The 23,111-nt window shown below is 42.2% G+C and overlaps 1 protein-coding gene and 1 long non-coding RNA gene across 2 annotated transcripts; both read right to left on the minus strand.

Annotated features, from left to right (window-relative positions):
* Nucleotides 1–965: 965 nt before the first annotated feature.
* On the minus strand, nucleotides 966–2,278 carry LOC119129249. Its single transcript, XR_005099154.1, has 2 exons — nucleotides 2,140–2,278; nucleotides 966–1,234 (listed from the first exon to the last, which is right to left on the minus strand). It is a non-coding gene; the product is annotated as an uncharacterized LOC119129249 (long non-coding RNA).
* Nucleotides 2,279–18,332: 16,054 nt separating this feature from the next.
* LOC119129248 (doublesex- and mab-3-related transcription factor A1-like) lies at nucleotides 18,333–21,068 on the minus strand. Its single transcript, XM_037262381.1, has 2 exons — nucleotides 20,673–21,068; nucleotides 18,333–19,313 (listed from the first exon to the last, which is right to left on the minus strand). Exons 1-2 carry the CDS (start codon nucleotides 21,061–21,063, stop codon nucleotides 18,808–18,810), a joined length of 897 nt encoding a protein of 298 aa, XP_037118276.1. The 5' UTR covers nucleotides 21,064–21,068; the 3' UTR covers nucleotides 18,333–18,807.
* Nucleotides 21,069–23,111: the final 2,043 nt, after the last annotated feature.

Genomic DNA, 23,111 nt, shown 5'->3' on the forward strand with positions numbered 1-23,111 from the left:
ATATCAAAGACATACAACATGATACAACAAACAGTATTACACAGTCGGATGCGTGAAAGGTCACCCCAAGCAAGCTATTTAAAGCTTTTAATAGCTTTTTATAGACCTAATTTAGACGTCTGAAATTGGTCTCGGTATAGACCTAAAATAGACGTCTAAATTAAAAACATCAAATATGATCACATTTCGAAATGTTAAAGTCTGAACCTGCTGTAAGTTGTATAAATAACATACAGAAGTTGTTTGGATTTGTGTTTAAGAAGCTTATTGATCCGTACATGTGAATTGGTTATTTCTGTAACCTGATATAGATGTCTATTTTAGGTTATTATATAGGTTCATTACAAGAGCGATAAATATTTTTAAGTAACATTTACTGTATACAAGTAACGAAAATCTCGAAGTAATGGTTGTCGCTCTCCTAAATGTGATATCACATTGAAAGTATTACAGTGACTCTTGAGCACGTTTTAGATTTTTTTTTTTTTCCTCGACCGAGATCCCAAAAAGTTTATCCTAAACAAAGCCACAAAAGAACAACACAGGAAGAAGGCGGCCATCTTGTGTTGCCACTCACGAAGCGGCCCTAACTTGAATACATTAATTTCTCTGCCGCGTTTTCACGCCATTTTCTGTCTCCACGGTGAGTGCCTCAGTGTCGCATATGGTTTTGAGTCCGAAAAGTAACGCAGTGTTTCAACACGGCGACAAAATCATTGTGAATCCTGTCTCGCTTTTTTTTTTTTTTTCACGTTACTTTTTTTTTTTTTCACGTTACGAAGAACTTGACAGAATGACTTTTCCTTTGACTTTTTGTGACTTCTCTTTTTTTGCGCTACACTCGAAGCACAACCACTTCCACGCAATAAATAATGCAGACGGTGAAGATAGCAGCTCTGCCAACTTGGGCTTCGGGGGCTTTTCTTCAATATCGGCTGATGCTCCACAAGAACGATCAAGCAGCCTGTGATTCTCGCTCGTTTATTATTGGCAAAGACCCATTAGTTGGAGGACTGGAGGGCAGTGGGAGGGAGTGCCAGATAGAAGGCCGCTGGTTTATGTGTCTGTCAATGTCATATCTTTTCAAGATCAGGCTTCAAGGGTGATGAAAGCGGGAAAGCTGTGGAGGGGGGGCGGAGTGGGTACATTGCTGAGAGGGTGCTGGTAGGTCTGATGACCTTCAGCTGACTTGATGCTACCAGATAGTCATCTTCTTCTTCGGGGGCTGTGAAGCCTGAAGAATAACATGGAAAGCAGACTAAAGCCACATGAGTTCTCATGGAAAAATAAACCCGCTGCAGTAAGCGGTATTTCACAAAGTGGCATTTGCTATCAAAAAAATTATATATCACATTTGACCTCTGCAAGTCAGAGTTGCCAACCAATGGAAATAAACTTCCTCAACAATTTATTTGAATTTTTGTATTTTCAAAATTCTGTCAGGGACCTTATGTTTAGGACAGTTTTATATTGAAGGCATATCAAGGCATTGAAATTATTCAAATTTTACAAGTGAACATGAATGCTTCCAGGAATAAATAAATCACATTATTATTGAGTTAGCCGTGACATTTGAACAATACACACAAAGATAAAAGCAACGGCAGCTTGAAAAACAAACATCTGAAAGTTCAGCAACTCTTTTTTGTCAATGTTTTGCATCATCTTGTGGGACAAAATTAAATCTAGCCTTTTAATACAAACTAAAGAAATTGTCACGAGCAGCCTTTTCAGTGACTGCTAACCCAACATTGCCCGATAGAGGTGTTGATTGGAGTATTCCGATTCTACTTCTAAATACGAATTGGCTGGCTTTTTTTTTTTTTTTTTTGGAGTTGAGGTGTTCGCAGACAGCCAGAGGAGCTCCCGCCCACTAAATGGCCCGGTACAGGAACTCGGCAGGCTAACCCCGCCGGCTGCCTGGCAACCACCTTGGCTTTGTACCTAATTGGCAGTGTGCATGAAAATGATTCCCCCCTTTGAAGTAAAAATATCACAATTTATAATTCATCCCATAATGGGTTGATTAAGGGGAAGAGAAAAGAGTGTCTGTGTGGAGTGAGTTCACTCTGTAACAACTGGGCGATGATGAATATGCATGATGATGATGATGTAACAAACGCCTCAGAGCTGACCTACTTGTGCGTCTCTCCCAACTTCTTCCGGGGCGACTGTCAACAAAACCTTCGGTGCTCCGGAGTCTCCTTGGGTAGCGGCAAGGCCAGCCTAGTTCAAGATGTATTTGTCTTACTGAAGAAAGAAAAAAAAAAAAGAGGCACCTCCAACAGGATTGAATGATTTTTGATAAACAGTATAACAAGAGAAAGACAATTTTGATTATGTCGATTCTGTTTTGTCTATGACTATGAATCAAACAAGGTTAAAAAAATTAACCCTATAATATATATCGTAAATGGTAAATACTGGACAAATGTACAATGAAGCACGGGCGACGGAGTCAAACCACAAAAATGAGAAATCAATTACTAAATAAAAAAAATAAAAAAGCTGGCAAATCACCCAATTAAATTCAATGCACTGCTGAAGTGCTCAAAGCTTCACCTCTCTGTTGTGCTGCAAATATGAAGTGAAGTAGGTCCCCACACGAGAGAATACTAGTCTGCACATTCTCATAGAATATCGTTATCCACCATCTTGGTCGGCTGCCAACCGCGAGTTCGCTCCAGGAAAAAAAAAAATATTTCCGCCAACACGAGAGGAAAAAAAGCAAAGTGGCAAACACCTTCAACTTTTCGTTTGACATGTGAAAATGGGCTAATTTGGCGGATACCTCCAACGGTTCCGATTCAATAGATTCCTCCCGAGGTTCCTGGAACGTGTAAGCGGGGGTCAGCGAGAGATTGCACCTTCAACTTAAGTGGGGCCGTGAGGGGTGGCTGTGAACAAGCGGTGCTGTCACGGGAATCATTATCACAATTCCAAATATCTCATTCTGCGTTTTGTTGTAGCACAGCTGTAGGCCTCCCCCCAAGTGACAACATTCCCATCGGAGTAAATAAACAGCCTGACCATTAATTTAAGGAAATACGCTAAGTGTAGCATTCAATGTATTCAAATCGTGTTTTTTGCACCGAAGGAGGATAGACATATACACCTGTATGTCTATTTTGGGAATCTCAGCTGACATCATTTGTATGGGGAGATGATTCACAAAATTAGCTGGAAAAATATATCAAGTCTAATTGATAAGTCAATTCTATTTTTAAAAATGGCATTTAATTTCGATTTCCAATTTCGCAGACCACCTGCAATGCCGCCTCGGACCACGAGAAGGCCGCAAACCAACGGTTGACAATCAATGGTGTATATAATCGGGTTTTTAGCACAGTGGAACCTCTCAAATTGAAGAGGCCAAATAATCTGATCTGCGTTAATAAAGAGTCCAGCCAATATTTGTGGAATTATTTATTAATTTCTGAAATAAAATGCTCCAATTGAAGGCCTCCCCACGACGAGACATCTTCATCTTGGCCGATAAACGCCCCCTGGTCACTATTTATAGTAAAGTGTTGATTTTCGAAACCATTAAAATCGAAGACCCTCGACTGACGGCCTCCCTGATGGATATCTACTTCAGAAAAGACGCCTCCTTCATCGGCGTGAATAAACAGCCCAGCCGCTATTCGAGGAATGCCTTCATCTTTGGAATCGCTTGAAGCAAGCAGTCCACATAAAAGCTTAGCAACCTAATAATCACATTCCTACAAAACCCTCGTTCAATATTTGAGGAAATACTTCGAGTATAGCCCTTAAAGGTTATTCACTAAAATAATGTATAAGTAAAATAATGGACCTTAGACTTCTATAGCTGTCAATGCCTGTGATTAATACTCTACAGTGGGAACCGCTCAAGTTGCCTCAAAATAAAATTCCAACAGCAGTTGAGTAAATATTTTTAGAAAGTCAATGTCAAGTATGTTTTGTAGAAGGCAAAAAAGTAATTATTGGGAAGAGAACTGCTCTCCCACGAGCGCAGTTGGGGGATTTTACCACACTCAATTCCCAAAGCCTCCCTGTAATAATTACGCGCGAGGGGAATGCGGGCAGGTCGCCTGATTTCTCCGCAGACGTCGCAGCCCCGAGAAAGGTTTGGCTCCGTCATCCCGACCATCTGGCGGCCACCGCGATGTGCAACTTCTAATTGGAAGCACGGTGATGGGAGGCAAGAGAAACAAGGCCGCCAGATGGACAAGCGGGCATTCTTCACTTCGACTCTGCCTTGTAAACGGGAGTTCAGAACATACCCCGAGATTCAACCAGTAATCTAATTTTACGGCGAGTGTCTTTTCTAACAGTACAGTAGCAAAACAGAACACCGATCGGATGTTGTCGTATTTTGCTGTCCCAATATTTTTGGCATGAGTTGACAGATCAACAAGCATTCCATCCGTGACTAATGGCGTCTCATTGGTTCCGCCCCGCATCGTTCATAAAGCGATTCGGCTCGGTGTTTGAAGCCGCTCCTCGCTCAAACAAAAACATCGCATTGCAGATTATCGGCCTGCGATTAAACGGCTGTTTTCCTCCCACGTCACTCGTCGCGACACGCAAACGTAGGTTGATCTCACGTTGGTTCGTTTGTACACGACCCCCCCCCCCCCCAACATTTGGCAAATTGATTCCCTTCGCCGCCATCGATGACTCCTGTAATCTTGTTTTAATTAGGAAAGATGTAACGCACGCTTTCTTTCCCGCAGCTACACCACGCTGGCAACAAATCAATCACTAAGGCACCGGTTGCCGCGGTGACGGACAAAATGGGGGAGGTGTGTTTATGTGCCTAAAGAGGTAAATGAGTGGAAGTCACTTGAGGTTGAGAGTTTTTGTCCGACCCAAATAAACTCCGACTCCCCAGATCGACTCCGCCCTGACCAGAGTAAATAAACACCCTTGGCAACTCTAAATCAATTTGAATAAAAACGCTAAAAGCGAAAGGCCTCCCCCCGTAGTATGAAACAGCGGTAGTAAAACTTGAGAGGCATCAACAGGGTTAATAAATGGCATCTTTTCTCCAAGCGCGATACAAGTCAACGAAGCGTTTAATGCTAATGAGAGTTGGCTTTTGCGGAAACTTTTCCTCCGATTACTTTCAAGCCATCTGTCGGTGCGAAAGCGCCACTTGGAACAGACTGTGTTCCTCCACTCTCTGAACATTATTTGGACAATATTTCAGCGCACGCCGCGTGCTAACGGCCAGAACGAGGCCATTAGCCGATGAAAACAGACGGAGCCCCAGTACAATTTTGCGCTACGAATTACCGGCCAAGAAGGTGGTGAAGGTTCGACGCTGCTCTTATACGGGCGGCTTGAAAGAGCTCGTCGACAAAAGATTGGTAAAAAGTAACAAATAACAAAAAGCACCTTTTTCCTGGAAGCCCATTTTAAGATATGATGTTGAGTCAGTATTGACAAGTTTGCTGGCGAAAGAAAGTAGCAGGAAGAGGTGTTTTGATTTATTTATGGATTTAATGACGAAATGGATGAAGGAAGCGGAATTCAGAATAAAAGGTCGAAGCGGTAAAAAGAAAGGCAGAGCAGTTTTATTTATATTTCACATTTCATACACAAGGCAACTCAAACTCAGTAATTGGAAAATATGAAATGAAAATGAATTTGAACCGAAAGATGGACAAGGCTTAGGGAATCAAACCCGAGTTCCCTACGCATTGATTCTTTGCCTCAAACCTTGAGTACTGATTCTTTGCTCAAACCTTGAACTGTGGCCAAGTTGTTGGAAATGAGACGTTGGTTAGAAGCGACCGGTCGGTTGGGCTATCTTTATCAGCGCCGAGACAAGCACACGCAAAAGCTCACAGGCAATTGAAATTGTTTCGGGCACCTGTCATGCTTTATTATAATTAGCAAGCGGACGTGGAGATAATTGCCATCAGGTCGGGCCCGCTTTGTCGGGGTTAGCCAAAGCCCGACGTCTCGCATTTCCTCGACGTTTTATTTAAAGGGTCGCCGAGACGCCGGTGGCGACTTTATTAGCTTGGCGGCAGAAGGCGAAGAAGGGAAGAAGAAAAAAAAAAGCTTAGTGTGGCCTTTGGTTTTGCCCAATACAACAATATTTATTTTAAAAGTATGTTTAATCTGATTACAGTGTGTCGGAGGGGTAAAATGGATGGAATTAGATTAATATAAACATAATATTTAACTCAGGCGGTAGCATTAAATATTTTTTGTATTAACTGATTAGCTCAATTATTAAACAGACAAAAAATATTTTGTAGCTTGTGAGCAGCAGGTAAATTTGTCCAGCGTACTTAGATTTTAGAAGGTAGTAGCTTTGACTTTGAGTGTTTGTGGCTTTTAAAGTAGGGGCTTGGCCTAGTCAGCACGTGACTGTGGGGTTAGCCTGGTTACTAAGGTTAGCGCCTGGCTGTTAGCATTAGCCAGCCCAGTTAAACAATGTGTTGCTTTACTGTAGACATTATTTTTCAAGTTTGGAATGATTCCAAATTTTGGCCATTCACTCTTTTTTACAGATTTATTTTTCCATATAATCCCCGCAAAGGTTTGAGGTTGACATTTGGCTTTTTTTTTTTAATGCATTTGAATTATTTGATTTATTTGACGACTGGTTTCCAGCCCTATTTTTAACATCTCAACATGTCAACTATTATTTTAATACAATGGCTACTAAAGCTATGCTGTTCTTCTTTTCCATTCCCCGATTTTGCTTAAAAGAAATACGGTGTGGTGGAATTTTGATGGCGGAAGCCAAAAACTGTTGGATGGCGGGGGCATGAATATTCCAAATGACTAATGTTGCACATGCTTACTCCTGACATATCTGGCTTCCGCGGGGAAATAAAACACTTCTAATGCGGGGGTACCATCTGTTATCTGTTGCTGGTGTTTCAGCACAGGCGGGCTCTGTGCGCACACACACACACACACACATAGAGAGAGATACACACATACTGTAGTGCAAAATCCATTGGGGAGCATCCAAACAGACAGGCTGCCTATACAAATTGAGCATTCCTTTTTGTTGCTGTTGTTGTAAATCTCGCACTGTTGTGGTGGGGGTGACAGGGACTGCACTCACTTTTTATGCTCGCCATAAATACCTGGACCTGTCTCCTTGCAGCAGCTGGAGTCGGATAATATGCTGCCGCTATAAACAAGCTGCCCCCCCCCAAAAAAAAAAAAAAGAAAAGAGGGAAGAAAATCCACAAACGCCGCATTCATACTAAATGCACTCTCTCGGAGAAATGTTAGGAGCTATGGCCCGAGGAACGTGAGGGGTAGATGCGATAGCTGACCAAATAAAATCTTGAAGTTTCTTCTTCATTACTCCAGTAACTAAACCAATTATAAATTAGCATTTTGTATTCATGGATGGATGGATGGATGGATGGATGGATGGATGGATGGATGGATGGCCAGTCCATGACAAGAAGTTTGCACAATTTCGAGCTCACAAGCATCTGTCGTTGGGACTTGCCGCGATCGCACGTCACCGAGATGCCAACTGGCATGACCTAAATGTGTGACAGCAATAAGCGAGCTGACATATTTCCCACCGCTGATAACGTTCAACTATGAATACATGCACGGAAATCAAATGAATTTGGTTTTCATTCCTATATATATTATATATCAGATTATATATATTATTCCTATATTGATTGTTTGATGGCATTAAAATGAGTTGTTGTTTTTAATAGTAATTAGCTAGCTGTATTGTATTTGTTTAGAGTTAACACCTGCTATTTGCAGAGGTATAGAAAAGGCAAAAAACAAATAGCTGAGGGCAGAATAAGTGTTAATAGTCGAGGGTTCACTGTAATAATCAATGTTGTTTTTTTTATGGAAGGGTGAGCGACAGCAGTTTCCCGATTAATTCTCATTTGATGATGAAGCAACAGCAAGATAAGGCAGGCGGCTAGCGCTATCTAGTCTAAACACTGAGTTTTTGTCTATGAAAATAACTGCTCGCTTATCGCCGCCACCTCGGGTTTATTCATGCAGGTCCTCGCCGTGGCCGAGCGAAGGGACTTGATCGGTGGCGGCGGCCAGCGATAGGCCTTACTTTCGTCTTCGCCGAATCCCATCTTTTTTTAATCGGGCTCGCGGAAATGAAAGGATGCTATCTCGCAGCCGCCGCCGCTGCGTCCACGTCTCTGAAGACGGGAAGGAGAGGACTCGGACGTTTTTATTTTCAGGCAGTAGAAGGAAAACAAGCTTTCGAAAGATGTGCCGATGAATCCAACTGAGAAAGTCGCTTAATACCTTGACGGTAAAATGTGCCGGTAGCTAGCTAACGAACAAATGAAGGAGATGAACGAACGCAAGCGGCCCTAAATGTTGAACATCACTTATTTTAACATGTTAAAAACATGCTAACATGTCTTTATCGATTAGTTACTGACGCTTCGAGAATATATCTTGAGGATTTACTAATTCTATCGTTCACAGTCAGACTGAGCTTTTGATTGGATGACTAATTGACATAGAAGAGAGCGTAAAATTCAGGTTCAACATTTCACGTGGGTTTTATGTCTACTAATTCTCTGCTGCTAAATCAGCTCTATTAATTAGCCAAATAATTAACCTCCACTGCTTATGTTGTATTTTGATTCCAGCCGGCAGTGTAACATGCATATTTCCATGATCTAATTACAGGAAAAAAATATGTATATACAAATGTGTTTATGTATATATATATATATATATATATATATATATATATATATATATATGTATATATATATATATATATGTATATATATATATATATATACGTGTATATATATATATATACGTGTATATATATATATATACGTGTATATATATATACGTGTATATATATATACGTGTATATATATATACGTGTACCGTATTTTCCGCCCTAAAAGGCGCACCGGGTTATAAGGCGCACCTTCAATGAACGGCCCATTTTAAAACTTTGTCCATATATAAGGCGCACCGGATTATAAGGCGCATAAAATAGAAGCTATACTGCATCAAACTGAGGTTGACTAGGGTTGCGGTATGCATCCACTAGCCAATAACCAACGAGCCCTCTGTAAACAATCGCGTTTCTCAAACGATCTCCTATAAAATGATCAGAACTGACTAAAGTTCGATCTAACGCATTGGTACTACTTACCTATGTTTCCCTTCCATATCGATCCGTAGATTTACTCGAAACATTAACAGAGCAGCCTATTTTGACATGAAATAGCCTGGTACGTATAGCAGCTATCGCAATAGCATTAGCCATCCGCAAAGTCTCACGAGCCTCAGCTCGCAATCTCCCATGAGCCTCAGCAAAGTGTAAACAATCGCGTTTCTCAAACGATCTCCTATAAAATGATCGGAACTGACTAAAGTTCGATCTAACGCATTGGTACTACTTACCTATGTTTCCCTTCCATATCGATCCGTAGATTTACTCGAAACATTAACAGAGCAGCCTATTTTGACATGAAATAGCCTGGTACGTATAGCAGCTATCGCAATAGCATTAGCCATCCGCAAAGTCTCACGAGCCTCAGCTCGCAATCTCCCATGAGCCTCAGCAAAGTGTAAACAATCGCGTTTCTCAAACGATCTCCTATAAAATGATCAGAACTGACTAAAGTTCGATCTAACGCATTGGTACTACTTACCTATGTTTCCCTTCCATATCGATCCGTAGATTTACTCGAAACATTAACAGAGCAGCCTATTTTGACATGAAATAGCCTGGTACGTATAGCAGCTATCGCAATAGCATTAGCCATCCGCAAAGTCTCACGAGCCTCAGCTCGCAATCTCCCATGAGCCTCAGCAAAGTGTAAACAATCGCGTTTCTCAAACGATCTCCTATAAAATGATCAGAACTGACTAAAGTTCGATCTAACGCATTGGTACTACTTACCTATGTTTCCCTTCCATATCGATCCGTAGATTTACTCGAAACATTAACAGAGCAGCCTATTTTGACATGAAATAGCCTGGTACGTATAGCAGCTATCGCAATAGCATTAGCCATCCGCAAAGTCCCACGAGCCTCAGCTCGCAATCTCCCATGAGCCTCAGCAAAGTGTAAACAATCGCGTTTCTCAAACGATCTCCTATAAAATGATCGGAACTGACTAAAGTTCGATCTAACGCATTGGTACTACTTACCTATGTTTCCCTTCCATATCGATCCGTAGATTTACTCGAAACATTAACAGAGCAGCCTATTTTGACATGAAATAGCCTCGCGGGTACAACAGCTATTCGGTGACGCCCCCTGACTACAGTTGCCGTAATGCTGGGAAGCGATGCGACCTTGTAATTTACTAGTCGTACTAAAACGTACTGAAACATTTTGGCAGAGCACTGTGTACAACCAGTATGGATCAACAAATTCATCAGTTGATCCATATATAAGGCGCACTGGCCTATAAGGCGCACTGTCGGCTTTTGAGAAAATTTTAGGTTTTTAGGTGCGCCTTTTAGGGCGGAAAATACGGTATATATATATATACGTGTATATATATATACGTGTATATATATATACGTGTATATATATATACGTGTATATATATATACGTGTATATATATATACGTGTATATATATATACGTGTATATATATATACGTGTATATATATATATGTGTATATATATATATGTGTGTATATATATATATATATGTATATATATATATATATATACACGTATATACGTATACGTATATATATACACGTATATACGTATACGTATATATATATATACGTATATACGTATACGTATATATATATACGTATATACGTATACGTATATATATATACGTATATATGTGTGTGTGAGTATTTTAACGGGATAATTTTCATCGACATTTTGGAATCAGTAGCTCAGAAAACAATTTATTAAGATGCACTTTGCTGAGCCCACTTTTGATTTCCCATCAAGTTAAATCATCTCGTTTCTGCTCTTTGTTCAGTGAAAAAGCTCAATCTCAGCCATTAATGATATTTAAAAAAACTGCCCCTGTATTTTTTCACAAAATGTCAAGATTTCAAGGCAGATGGATCGATACACGGCATGGTGTTTGGGTACCGTATTTTCCTCCCTTGCCCAGAGAACATTTCATAAAGGCCAAAGGGGTCGGCTTATCGTGGAGCTAAATGCCAATGTAATTATTAGTGCCTGGAAATAGTGGAAAGAGGAAGCACATCCAGAGTCAGGACACCGTATTTAATTAATAAAAGTCACTCTAGGGGGGGTGGGGGGGTGGGGGTCATCGTTTCTGAAGAAAAAAGACCCCGGCAGCAAAAATACGAGATCAGAAACTTGTGAAGTTAGCACGTCAACGTTCACGCATCTGTAAAGTATCTTATTGTTTTCTTTGAGCACTTTACCAGTAAATTATTAGCGTTCCGTGAGGTGCAGGCCACTGGCAGCCTTTCTCGATGTGAAAAAATGCAAACAAGAGCTGTAAACGGGGAGCAAAAAAACAGCATGTGTGATTGCCAGCTTGATTAATTAGCTAGTTGGACTTGAAAGAACTTGACGAACCCTGTGTGGGCTTGAGCTGTGATTGAAATATTACAGAAGCCGGCGAGCTAGTTACACTTTCCATCAAAACCAATTCCACCTAAAAATAAATTGTCATAATTTTTGAAGAGCAAAAAGAGATCATTTTGTTTCACCACAGCCCCAAATCTCCTTCGTGGCTGTCCACAGAAAATTGGTATCAAGACTGTCGATGTTTCTATGACAAGATAATCATTTTGGTCACATCACTTTCAATCTCCACCAAATCCAGACAAACCTGGACCTGCGTGGAAATTTTATTCTTGGAATCGCTTTTAACCAACCACTCAGCTGTTTGCTTTTTTTTTATCGTAAGATTTGCCCACGCCGGGTGTTCGGTCCATCGGGCGATGGTTCTTTGTGGCCTTCACCCTCGCAAGCCAGCTGTGTCCCACATCCAAACAAGATCTGGATCTCTTCCTTCTGAATCGCTCCGACACCCAACCAGGGACCTGGACAACATAATCTCAAAGATGATGCCTCTGCACAAGCAACAATGTCCGTGAGATATTTTGCTGGTTACTCTCGAGCAAAAACCCAGCGATTCAAGTCACCCTTTGTTTCGATTAGCCATCTTTCGATGCCACTCGAGTCGACTCCACCTGGGCCCTTCTCGCTACTGGATCCTGTCAGCCTCACTCTCTGCCTGCTCGCTCTCACCACCAGCCCTATGTTCCCTGCCCACGTGTTAACTGGAAACTGCCTAAAGAAAAGGAATGGCAGCAGCTTTGAAGAAAAACAGAAGAAAAAAACAAATCAAGGTCCTTTAAGGCAGGGGGGAGGGAAAAAGACAGCACCAAATGTTTCTTACGCAACCGTTTTGTGGCTTCTCACACGAGAAACAATAGAAGTGACGAAGCAGATGCATTTCCCTCGAGCCAATCAACGTAACACCTACACCCTCCCCTCTGGCTCCTTCACGCTGGCATCAGCTCGTCACTTTTAAATGGCACCGCGGCATTCTAACGTTTCTTTTAGCTTCCTCGCGAGGAGCCTTTAAATGGCCCGTCATTCAGCTAAGACAAAACAAAAAGAAAGATGCTCATCCTGAGTCACCCAGAGCCTGATCCCAAGCAACTTTGTGATTCGGTGGCTTTGCGAGAGATCTCCTCGGGGCGGCATATTGAGAGGTTTCATTATTGTCTTGTCTGCTGTGCAGGAGGGTCACCATGGTAACACTAAATACATCAAGCAGCTCCCCACAAAGGAAATGAGCTTCTTCAGCGGGATGCGCTTCCAGGCGCCTGTGGTCAGCGTGCGGTCAAAAGGATATTAGATGGGAACGATATTTAAAAGAACACTTCTCAGTTAGTTTTTTTGTTTTTTTTAATGCATCATTGCAATTATTATGATAAACACTGGAACATTGTTTAGCCAGTACATTCAAGTTTGATGTCAGGGAGAAGCCAAGATTTATTTATTTATTATTTATTTGCTTGGTTGTTTATTGTTTTTTTTATTATTATTATTATTTCATATTATATTTATAAGTTTGTATTATATTTAATTATTTAAATGTAATAGCCTGTAAGTATTTATAAAAGTAACATCAGATGAATTGGAAATAGCGTTAATCTGTTTTGGGATCACAGTTTCTGTTTTCGACTATGTTATGGTTTTACTCTACAAAGTAGGCAATTACAAATATTTGGCTGTGGGGTCTTAATGTTTTTATCTTCTCTCCATACTGTTTCCTCATTTTCTTTTCAGTGTGACTCTCTTGCCTCTGACCCAGCCCACTTCTTCCATTACCCCCCCCCCCCATGTCTGTTATGTAACAGAGGACGATAAGACTCATTGGCATTCCGCTCCATCTCCTAACCTTAAAGTGGAGTGACACGCTACAGCATCTTGTAGCAGGTTTGTGGTTTCAACACACCGCGGATGCATCCGAGTGTTGCCGAGGCCTGCCAAATCGCATTATGTAACTCCCAAGTGCTCCAGTTGGGACACGGCAACATGACACGTGATTGAAGCTGAGGATGGAGGGGGGGGGGGGGTACTGGTGACAACACCCATTTTTTGTCACCCTTGGCACCATTTGCCACGCTGAATTCATATTATAAAAATCCTGTGACACTTAAAGGCAATCCATATGAGAACAAGGGACAAACGCTAGCCACGGGGTTGCCTATCTGCCTCTGGAAAAATTCAACATCATAATGAGATTATTTCTTAACTGTGCATAAAACACTCGGCGGGGGGGAGCAAATGGGGATCTCTCTCTATATGAGAGCAACGAACAACGCCAATGGCAGCCATGCGGCCAAACAAAGAGATAGAGGCAATGACCTGTGAATGTCATACACTACTCCTCCGTTGTTGCTGGCCCAATTTAGAGCAGATGCTGCCCCCGTCTGGTGGCTTGAGGTAGCGCTGTTTTAGCAGGGGTCATCTTCCCTTTAATAAGCAAGTCACATTATCTGCAACAATGGAGTGCTGAAGAATTTGAGGTTTGTGTCAAGAATGCCACGAGAACGTTTTGGACTGGACTGCATTTTCACTGTGTTCAGTCTCGGGCGTACTGTAATTGTAATTTTGCTCTTAGTTCCTCAAAATGTAAGACTTAGTCTTAATTGACGAATCCTCAAATCTTGATCTTGACACCGTGGTGATCTTGATTAGGTCTGGGTCCCTGAAGTCTTGGTCTTTGTTGTTCTTGGTCAACCCCTAATGCCTCGATCTTGGTCTCGGCTCCTTACGTTTTAGTCGTGGTCAAAGGTCAATTAATTGGTCTACAGTGGAGAGAAAGTCTCATTCAATTTGTGGTGTCATTTTCTGGACCAAGCGGCAGCCTTGTAGTGAACAACCAAGCCTCTCTCTCGCTCTCCCGCTCTTTCTATGAAGCATCAATCGGAAATAGAAGTGAACGCAAGCACAAAGAATTCTAACAGAGTGGAAGTGGATAAAAGGCGAAAACCTGTTCAGGGAGCCTTTGGGACTCTCCAGCATGGTTCATTTCCTGAAGCAGTTGGTCGACTATTTATAGGCTGGCATAGTGGTACCAGTTAATCCTCCACTGGGCTTCTAACCGTACGCCAGCTGGCAGAGCACGTGAAGTTTTCGCATGACGCTTTTCAAGGTACGTGATGCCATAGTGGCAAACTAACCGTGACCCGTGGCTACAAAGTTTTATTCCATTCTAAAAGTGCAAATAACAATTTAAATGGCCTTCCAAAAAAAAAAAAAAAAGATTTTATTTTATTGCAGGCAGATATTAAAAAGCGCCGTCTGTTGTGTTAGGGGCTCAAGTTATGGGTGAGTGTGGAGATTTAGGTTGGGTTGGTGGGGTCAGGATTTGGGTTAGGATCGCTTCAGATGAGCTCAAGAATTATGGTTGATTGTTATGGTTTGGTTGTGGCTCGGTAAATCATCTTGTGGTCTAATTTGGGGTAATTAAGGGTTAGGATCATATTTTGGTGAGGGTTAGTATCAAGGTTGTGCAATTATGTGGATTAGGGTTGAGACTTAGTTTAAGAGAAGAGTTATTTTTAAGTGTTCAGTTTTGGGGTAGTTATTTTCAGGTAGGTGTCCTTCAAAAACGAGCCAGGCTAACAGATTCCGTCTTCTCGCTACCAAATCTGAAACAAGCCTTGAATTGTTTTGCTGGTTTTTCCAGCTGAGTGATTGCCATGCCCTGCTTCCTCTGTGTCTGAATATTCCCAGTTAGCTTGCCCTGAATTGATTTGCGCTCTCCCCTGACGTAGCCACTGTGACAAGGTTATGGAAGAACATGACAGGCTCGTTGGTGACTTTCTGCAAGCCGGAGGCAAGTTGAGATTTCCGGCTGCAAAGCAAAAAAAAAAGTCTCGCTCTCGTTGGCGGAGGTTAAACGGCGCTTCCGGCAAAAGGCTGGCTTGTCAGCATTGTGGGTTGAGAGGAAGTTCTCCGAGGATTCCACAATGCCGAATAAGTCACTTTTGAAAATCTGGTCAGTGGATGCTGCTTCAAAAGACGGCATGAACAAACAATCTGCTTTGAAAAGAGCTGGCAGGGATTGAGTTAATATGTCAAAATGCATTTGCTCTGAGCATCATCTCGCTAAAGTAAAATGACACAAGACGACTTCTTCGTAAGATCCACAAAGTTTATCCAGGTAGGAAGTCCCCTCCGGGAAGATGTTATAGCCCAGGCGTAACTCAGCAGTCTCCATTTTCTCATTTTTTACGCCGATCGCCGGGGCAACGTGGGCGGATGAGTGATGGTGTCCATTAGTAAACATAGCGCCACTATATATATGCGCTAGCAGCCTAAAGAGCCTGCGCCTTTACCGACCCCCCCCCCCCCCCTTTTCATTCCCTGCCTTCCACTCCCGCCTTGGCCATCCATCCTCCCTAAGATTGTTTTTTTTTTTTTTCATGGCTGCAGTGCTGCAGTGGAGTCGCCAATCAGACTATTTCTCTTCCCATTTCTCTTCGTGCGCTCTGTTTTTCAACCGGGAATCGAACCCGGCTAACATGACAGAGGCTGTATATATATTGCAGCAAAATGTCAGCAATCCGCTACGTCGGCTAATTTCACTCAGTTGGTCTGAAAGGGATTTATAGACAATTAATGTGTCTTTCTTTTTCTACATATGCCAGTGACATGTTTTTTAACATTATAAAAACCTGGATGGAGAAAGATATTTTCTTAAGACTTGTCTAATTGCCCCATCCCAAAATCCAAATGGTACGCTCCCATTTATGGCATCTGGAGGACTGCTAATTTCCCATTTAGCTTTTCTGTAATTGGCACCGGTCGCTAATTGCGGCGGATGCGCAATTAGCATCATGTAAAGCACTTGAGGTCCAATCAGTGAGCCCCTTTACATCTAGCAAACGACGAACATGAGTAAACCCCGCCCCTCCAAATGAATCGCTCACATGTACCCCTATTCTTCTACTTCATGAATGACAAAGTGGAAATGGCTGTCATAGCAGCCGTAGCAGCACAAAGCCCCCTGATTGCGTTCTGGCCTCCGCCATGTTTTTTTTTTTTAATAAATGTTCTGGCACAGCGTGTTTGACTCATTGCCTGATTGCCGCCTTTCTATGCTTCCTTCATGGAGAAAACAGCGCCTTCCTTTCACTTTTGTGTTCATATTCATTGCTATTTTGAGCACAAAATAGCTGCTCAACCGTCAAACACCTTCACGAATTGAAAAAAAATCAAAAATACTCGCGTTCAAGCTAACTTAAATGATTCACTCCCATTACACTGCAATACGATTGACTCCGATTACTACGCCATACGATTCCGTTTGTTATTTAGCAATGTATAAAGAGACATCGTATTGTTGCCGATTGTGACGTACACAGGTCACTTGTGCGAAAAATTCCTCCGCCCCCTTGGTCTACCTTTGGAAAGTAGCAGCCGAGCAGTTAGCAAGAAATCAGGTCAACGGCGGGATTAGCGACAAACTTGAGCAAATCCTCTCAAACTGCGAGTGAACCCGGAGACGGCGTCGCTTTGCATATTCGAGACCGACGGAATAAAGCGGCGGGCGTAACGTAAGCGCAATGCCCTCCCCGTGAGCCAGGATCCTAAAAGTAAACATCATTAGGCGAGGGGAGACCTCCACGTGAACCAGCGCTGAGGCGGAACGTGACGGAAAACAAACACAACTATTTATTTGTGGCGCCGTTTGGATAAAAATTCGGCTAAAGCTAATATTATTCTATTAAGACCAATACCGAAAGCGACATCTTTCAATTGTTGCGCAAGAGTCATCGTGTTGGTATCACTAGCTTCAGAGCCCCGTTGCTAGCTTGTTACTCATGAGGCAAGCACGTTCATTTCAGTGGCCTTCTAGCTGTGCGGCCTTCTGCCATTTGTCATCCCGACTAACAGACCCACGGCGCCGACGTCCGTTTACTTTGGTTCAATACCAGTCGGGGCCGTAATGAAATGAAAGTCGCCCTCTGGTCGCTATAACAACAAACTCCTCGCAACGGCCACACAATGGCACGGAAACAAAAAGGGGTTTCAAGGTCATAGAAGATCTGCCAGCCATTTTGTTGGCTAAATTATCGAGACTAAATCCACAAAATAATCTCAAACCGACAGCATCAAGTAGCTACTGATAGCTTGTGCAATCGTATATTTATCAGTTTTGCTATACCAGCAACCAATATCAATGGTGTGCTTTACGTTGTAATATTGAATCGCACAGTATCAATCCACAAATTCATATTGATATCACGGCTCCATGATTATGCTACAAATAATAATCACAATTATTGTGATCAATATTGTATTCACGATCAGTAATAACATTTATTCAATGTTTTCGGCACTTACATTTTTTTTATTGAGATCCATTTTCAGTTTACCAGCAGTATTTGATGGTGTAGTATCATGATACCGGTGTCATTTCAAGTACAGTACCGTGTGTACCAGTATCAAATATTGATATCACAATCTATCTTGTCCATTATCTGCCTCCATCCATCGTCTGCAGTATTAACATAATTATCATCAAAACTTGATTATCCAATGAAAATAACGACAAAACACCCTGCGCGTTTCTGCTACTGCTTGAGTTGCAAGACCTCTCCCAAACTCCTCATGTGGACCGTGCTGCACACATGCTCGCTCAGTTGGTCGTTTTGTCCCAGATCTCTGCAGGGGGGTGGATCACAGTCAGTTTTTAAATCATGGTGGCAGGACGCCCCCTGGTGGAAAAGTATATCAATCACAACAACCATACCCAACAAAAGGGAACCTGTCATAATCCGCGTTTGTCCGTGACTACGAGGGAGAAGGACGCTGCCCCGGAACGTCTCAAGATGATGCCAGAGACAGCCCGGATAGCTTGAATTTTTATTGGGGTTAAATAATTATCTCAATCAATAAATATCGGTAATGGGTGCAGTTAACAGTGGATCAACTAAGCAAGGTGCAGTAACTCGAGTTTAAAACCCTAGTTTGAAACCCTAACCCTGGTTTAAAACCCTGGTTTGAACCCTAACCCTAGTTCTAAACCCTTGTTTGAAACCCTAACCTTAGTTTGAAACCCTAGTGTCTTGTTGTCCATTCGAACACTCGTGACTGGCATCAGGCATTTATTTTTCAAATAACTTAGCCCTAGAAACTCTGCCTAGCAACTAGCTACCTCACGCAGGTTTTCCTTGCATAAATTATTTCTTGCATAAATCATTTCTTGGCCGACTTTATTACTTTAATACATGATTTCATGCCACAAACAGAAAAAAACCAAAAACATATTTGCATATGATTTATTTTACAAAATTGACAGGTATTGGAAAAAAGTGATGAGGGAGTCATTTGTCAGTGGTGAGGCGCTTATACACGCTGGCACTGCACAAAAGCTCCTTTCCATGCAGGTATGAAAGGTCTCGGATCACGCCGGGGAACGAGTACGCGTCCAGGGGAGGACGCAGCGGGAACACCGGCATCAAGCCTGACGTGACGTATGGCGTCATCATGCTGGCCATGCTGGTGGCGTTCGCCGACGAGTAGGCCAAGCATAAGGGGTTGATGCCCAAGCGAGGGTTCAGCCCGTAAATGCCGTCCCCTATGGCGGATGGCGGCGGAATGTAGAGTGGCGCAAACGCCGACTTGGTCCCTGCTGGCCCGAAAGAAGACCTGAGCGGGCAAGATGAGGCGGGACCATCGGCTGATTTGACGCTGTCGCCTTTCCGCAATCTGGCGCTTGACTCCAGAGTGTCGTGTTGCGAGTTCTTGAGTTTGTCCGACTCGCTGCCTGATTCGGGATCCAAGGATGGCCGATGCGGGACCTCGTATTGGTACTTGCTCAGGCGATCGTCTGAAACGGCAAGGAAGGTCTTAAAAAGTCTGGATGTATCCAGGCTGCTTCAAGTATTCAAGTACTACTTGCTACTTTGCAAACTCCTCAGCATGACTAAAGTACAAAATGACATTAATTGTTTTAGTCCTGCAACTTTGTGTTTTCAAGACATGTCGAGGAGCCTCTGTGTTAAAAAAAAAAAAAAATTCCATCGCCCGATATTCTTGAAATTGGGTGTCTGGATTGTCAACTTTCCTTTGACATCTTTTTTAAAAATGACGTGACTGGGACTTGCTGACAAGATGGGTTTTTTCCCACTTGTCGCTTTAGTTTTATGTTTTGCTAAAAGCTATCATGAGTCTGAGTTGGGAGTTGGGAAAGTTCATTTTCTACACAAACTAGTTCAAAGTTCAGTTGACAAATTTTGAAAGCAACTTGTTCAGTTCGTAGTTCATAATTGAAATTTATTAACTCAGTTCATCGTTCCAAAACAAAACAAAAATGAAATATTCATAGTTCTCCAATTGGACAGCAAGGGTTTTTTTTGTAAAAAAAAATAAAATAATTTGCTTGTATTGTAAGGCATTTTTGTAAAAAAAAAAAAAATGACCATGTTAGCAAAGCTTTTTTTTAGTAAAAAAATTACCTTTTTGTAGTAAAAAAAAAAAACAAGCATGTATAGTAAGGCTTTTTTAGTAAATGAAATGAGCACATTTTTCAGTAAAAAAAATAATGACCATTTATAGTGAGGTTTCTTTTTCATCTTTTAAAAAAGAATGTAGGGTTGCCAAATCCTTTTTCTCCTGCTTAATTAAGCCTAATTTACAGTGTGTTTAGCGTGATTTTATTTTGAAATATTAGAAGAGAAAACCACAAAAAGCATCATCAAGTTTGAGACCCTTTATATAGATAAAAATGAGGTTGCCACTTTACTTGATATATTAAATGGAAGCCTCTGCAACATGATAGTATTTAAACATTAACGTAGCTAGAGGGGTGGCCACAGGGACACTGGATCCCTGGAATATGCTTGGAAAGATAATTGACTTTTGGGTGTTTTTCAGGATTTTTTTTTTTGCAGGCCCCCTGATATATCCTTGGTCTGCCCCCACCCAGACGAAAGAAATTCTAGCTCCGCCAGTGGCTTAAATACAAGAACACATTTGTGCAAAGAATTTCTACCCATATGTACAAAAACATCTCAAAGTGTCTAAATGTACAAAGTTAAATATATGTAACTAAAATGTTTTCAACAAATACAGCATTAAAAAAGTTCAAGTAGCTTTGGAAGCTTTTAAATAAATCCCTTGTCACCTCTCCAGAATTTTTTTTTTCACCTGATTCCAGTAAGTTTACATGTCAAATATTCAAACTCACCGTCTTTCAAGGCGAGGGTTGGCAAAACATCCAAATCTGGCGGGTGGCCGCCAGCGGCATGCGCGAAGGGCGGCCCCCCACCGGGGTACAGCATCCGGATGTCACGCGCCTCGCTCTCCTCCTGCGCCTGCTGCCTCCTGAGCGCCACCTGGGCGGCCATGACCCGCTGCCTCTCAGCGATGAGGGTGCATTTGGCGCACACGCAGTCCCGCCAGCGACAAAAGCGTTTGTGGCCCTTCAGCGCCGACACTACGCCGTGGTTGCGGCAGCGGGCGCACTTGGGGGTGCGCGGGTAACCCCGCTCCAGGGACGCCCGCAGGAAGAGGGGGGGCGGTGGAGGACGCAGCAAGTCGTGGGCGCTCAGGCCCAGCGGTCTGGCGCTGCCGTCCATTTTGAGAGAAGTGGACGAGTGGCGTAGGCACACCAGAGCGCAGCCCTTTAAGGCGTCTCCGCAGGTGGTGCTGAATGTAACCTGAAACCCGATTGAGGAAGTCCCTCAGTCCCGTCCTCTGCATTGTTACAAAAAAAACAAAAAAACACCAGTACATGTCATAAAATAGCACCCAACTGAATGCTTATTCTCATTAGGGTCACATGTTAGCTAGTCTATTCCAAATTATTTTTTGATTCAATTTACCTTTCTTTTTCCAGGTATGGCAACTGAGAAGAAATGGCTCATCTGCAATGGCGACCTGCTTGTAGTCACCAGAGTACGGTCGACCCCTGCAAATTCCGCACTCACATTTTTTATTTTTAAATAGCATTGGTCTAGAAATGTTTTTAATCAGAGATGAAAGTTAAGTTTTCAAGAAGTATTTTTTTTGCACTGACTCCAAATCTGCCCTTGTTTTTTTTCTCTAGCACATCAGTTTTAATTAAAATAATAATAATTTAGTATTATTTATGAACTAAGGGATAGGTTCAACAACAGATGGATTTTTTTTTCTGAAAATCACAAATGTTCTTGTTTAGTAGCCTTGTGCAAAACCTTTTGAAATGAGCTGGATTCAAATCCTGTCTTAAGTGGCGCTCGTGAGCAATCAAACGTCACCATTCGAATGATTTGAACACAACAATGGTGACAAAGCAACCACTCATTAGCTACCTGGTTATTCTGCCCAACCAATTAGCTTGGGGTGAAGAAGAAAGCCTCTGTTTACTAGCCTTGTGTGATTGGCGGAGGTCTAATCACACCTTGCCACATGTTTCATTGAGAGTGCGCCACATTCAAAAGTACCCCCAGTTTCCTCCTATTACAAGCGACAGATTGTCTTGCATTGCGGCTACCTGTTGCTAGGTAAATGCACCCCCCAATCAATTGGTCCAAAAAAAAAAAAGATATAAGTTAGCCACGCCCACCAGGCTGTTCCAATGACAGGAACGACCGGTTTATGCAACTGAATATTTGCTCGGTATTGCATAAAAAAGAACTTTCGGATCAGGAAGATTTATGACACAACTGAGTCACTGCTCTGTGTTAAATATAAAATAAATATTTGAGGAAAAAAGTGAAACAGCGCCATCTGCTGTTCAATTGGCAAACTTAGTGGCCTGGCACGGCATGTTGGGCAATAAAGTTCTGCATTAACTATGAACAAGTTTATTTTGTACAAATAGGCGATAGCAGCGACCGCTCACCTGTTCCTCGCTTGGACGCCCGCTCCATCCGTCGCCGAGCGGCGGATCTTATCAGGAACAGGCCTGCAACACCTGCACGACAAACAGTACCTGTACATGCGTTGCTTTTTTTTCCCCCTAACAAAATAATCTGCTGGCACAAAAGATGCTTTGAGATGAAGCCACGCGATTGGCTGGCTGCGGAGATCATACGAGACGCATCTCGAGCGGGCGTCGCCAACATCTTCGGGCAAGCAAATGCGGCGGCCTCGTCTTTATCGCGCACTGAATTTGGTCGGAGCTTGGAATATTTCGTCTTTGCTTATTTTGCCTTGTAAATTGATTACTTTTAAAGTTGTATTTTTAATTTCATTCATTTTAACAAATACATATTTTATATCACTATTTTACAGTTATTTGGATGACCGGCCCTCTCCCACATGTTTCTGTATGGACTCCGTAGGTGGTGTAATTTTCTTAAAATTGAGAAATTATAGTCCCATTTTATTTTTGTGATTTATTTGGATAGCCTCTGCTAGCCTCGGCTTTTCTTTTATATTACATTTTCATTTAATCTAATTCAATCTATTATCGTTCTATTCCCTCCCAAAAAAGCTAATGACTTCATTTCCTCCTTACTAAGAGGATTTGAGCTTTATCTTCAAATTTGAGTGACTCCCCCCTCAAAAAGAACATTATTTGATCCCTTCTAGCAGGCAGGGTCCCACAAAAAGAGTGGGCTGGCGTACACTCACACCTACTGGGAGAATTGGTTTTACTCCAGCTGTGACCATCTAATCCCCAGTAACACGCCGTCAACTC

Source organism: Syngnathus acus, chromosome 10 (assembly GCF_901709675.1).
Source record: "Syngnathus acus chromosome 10, fSynAcu1.2, whole genome shotgun sequence".
Taxonomy (NCBI): Eukaryota; Metazoa; Chordata; class Actinopteri; order Syngnathiformes; family Syngnathidae; genus Syngnathus; species Syngnathus acus.

Coding starts and splice junctions, on each gene's coding strand:
- LOC119129248 (XM_037262381.1), bottom strand. CDS start 21,063: ATGGACGGCAGCGCCAGACCGCTGGGCCTGAGCGCCCACGACTTGCTG. Junction 19,314..20,672: donor AACCCTCGCCTTGAAAGACG/GTGAGTTTGAAT, acceptor TTGCCGTTTCAG/ACGATCGCCTGAGCAAGTAC.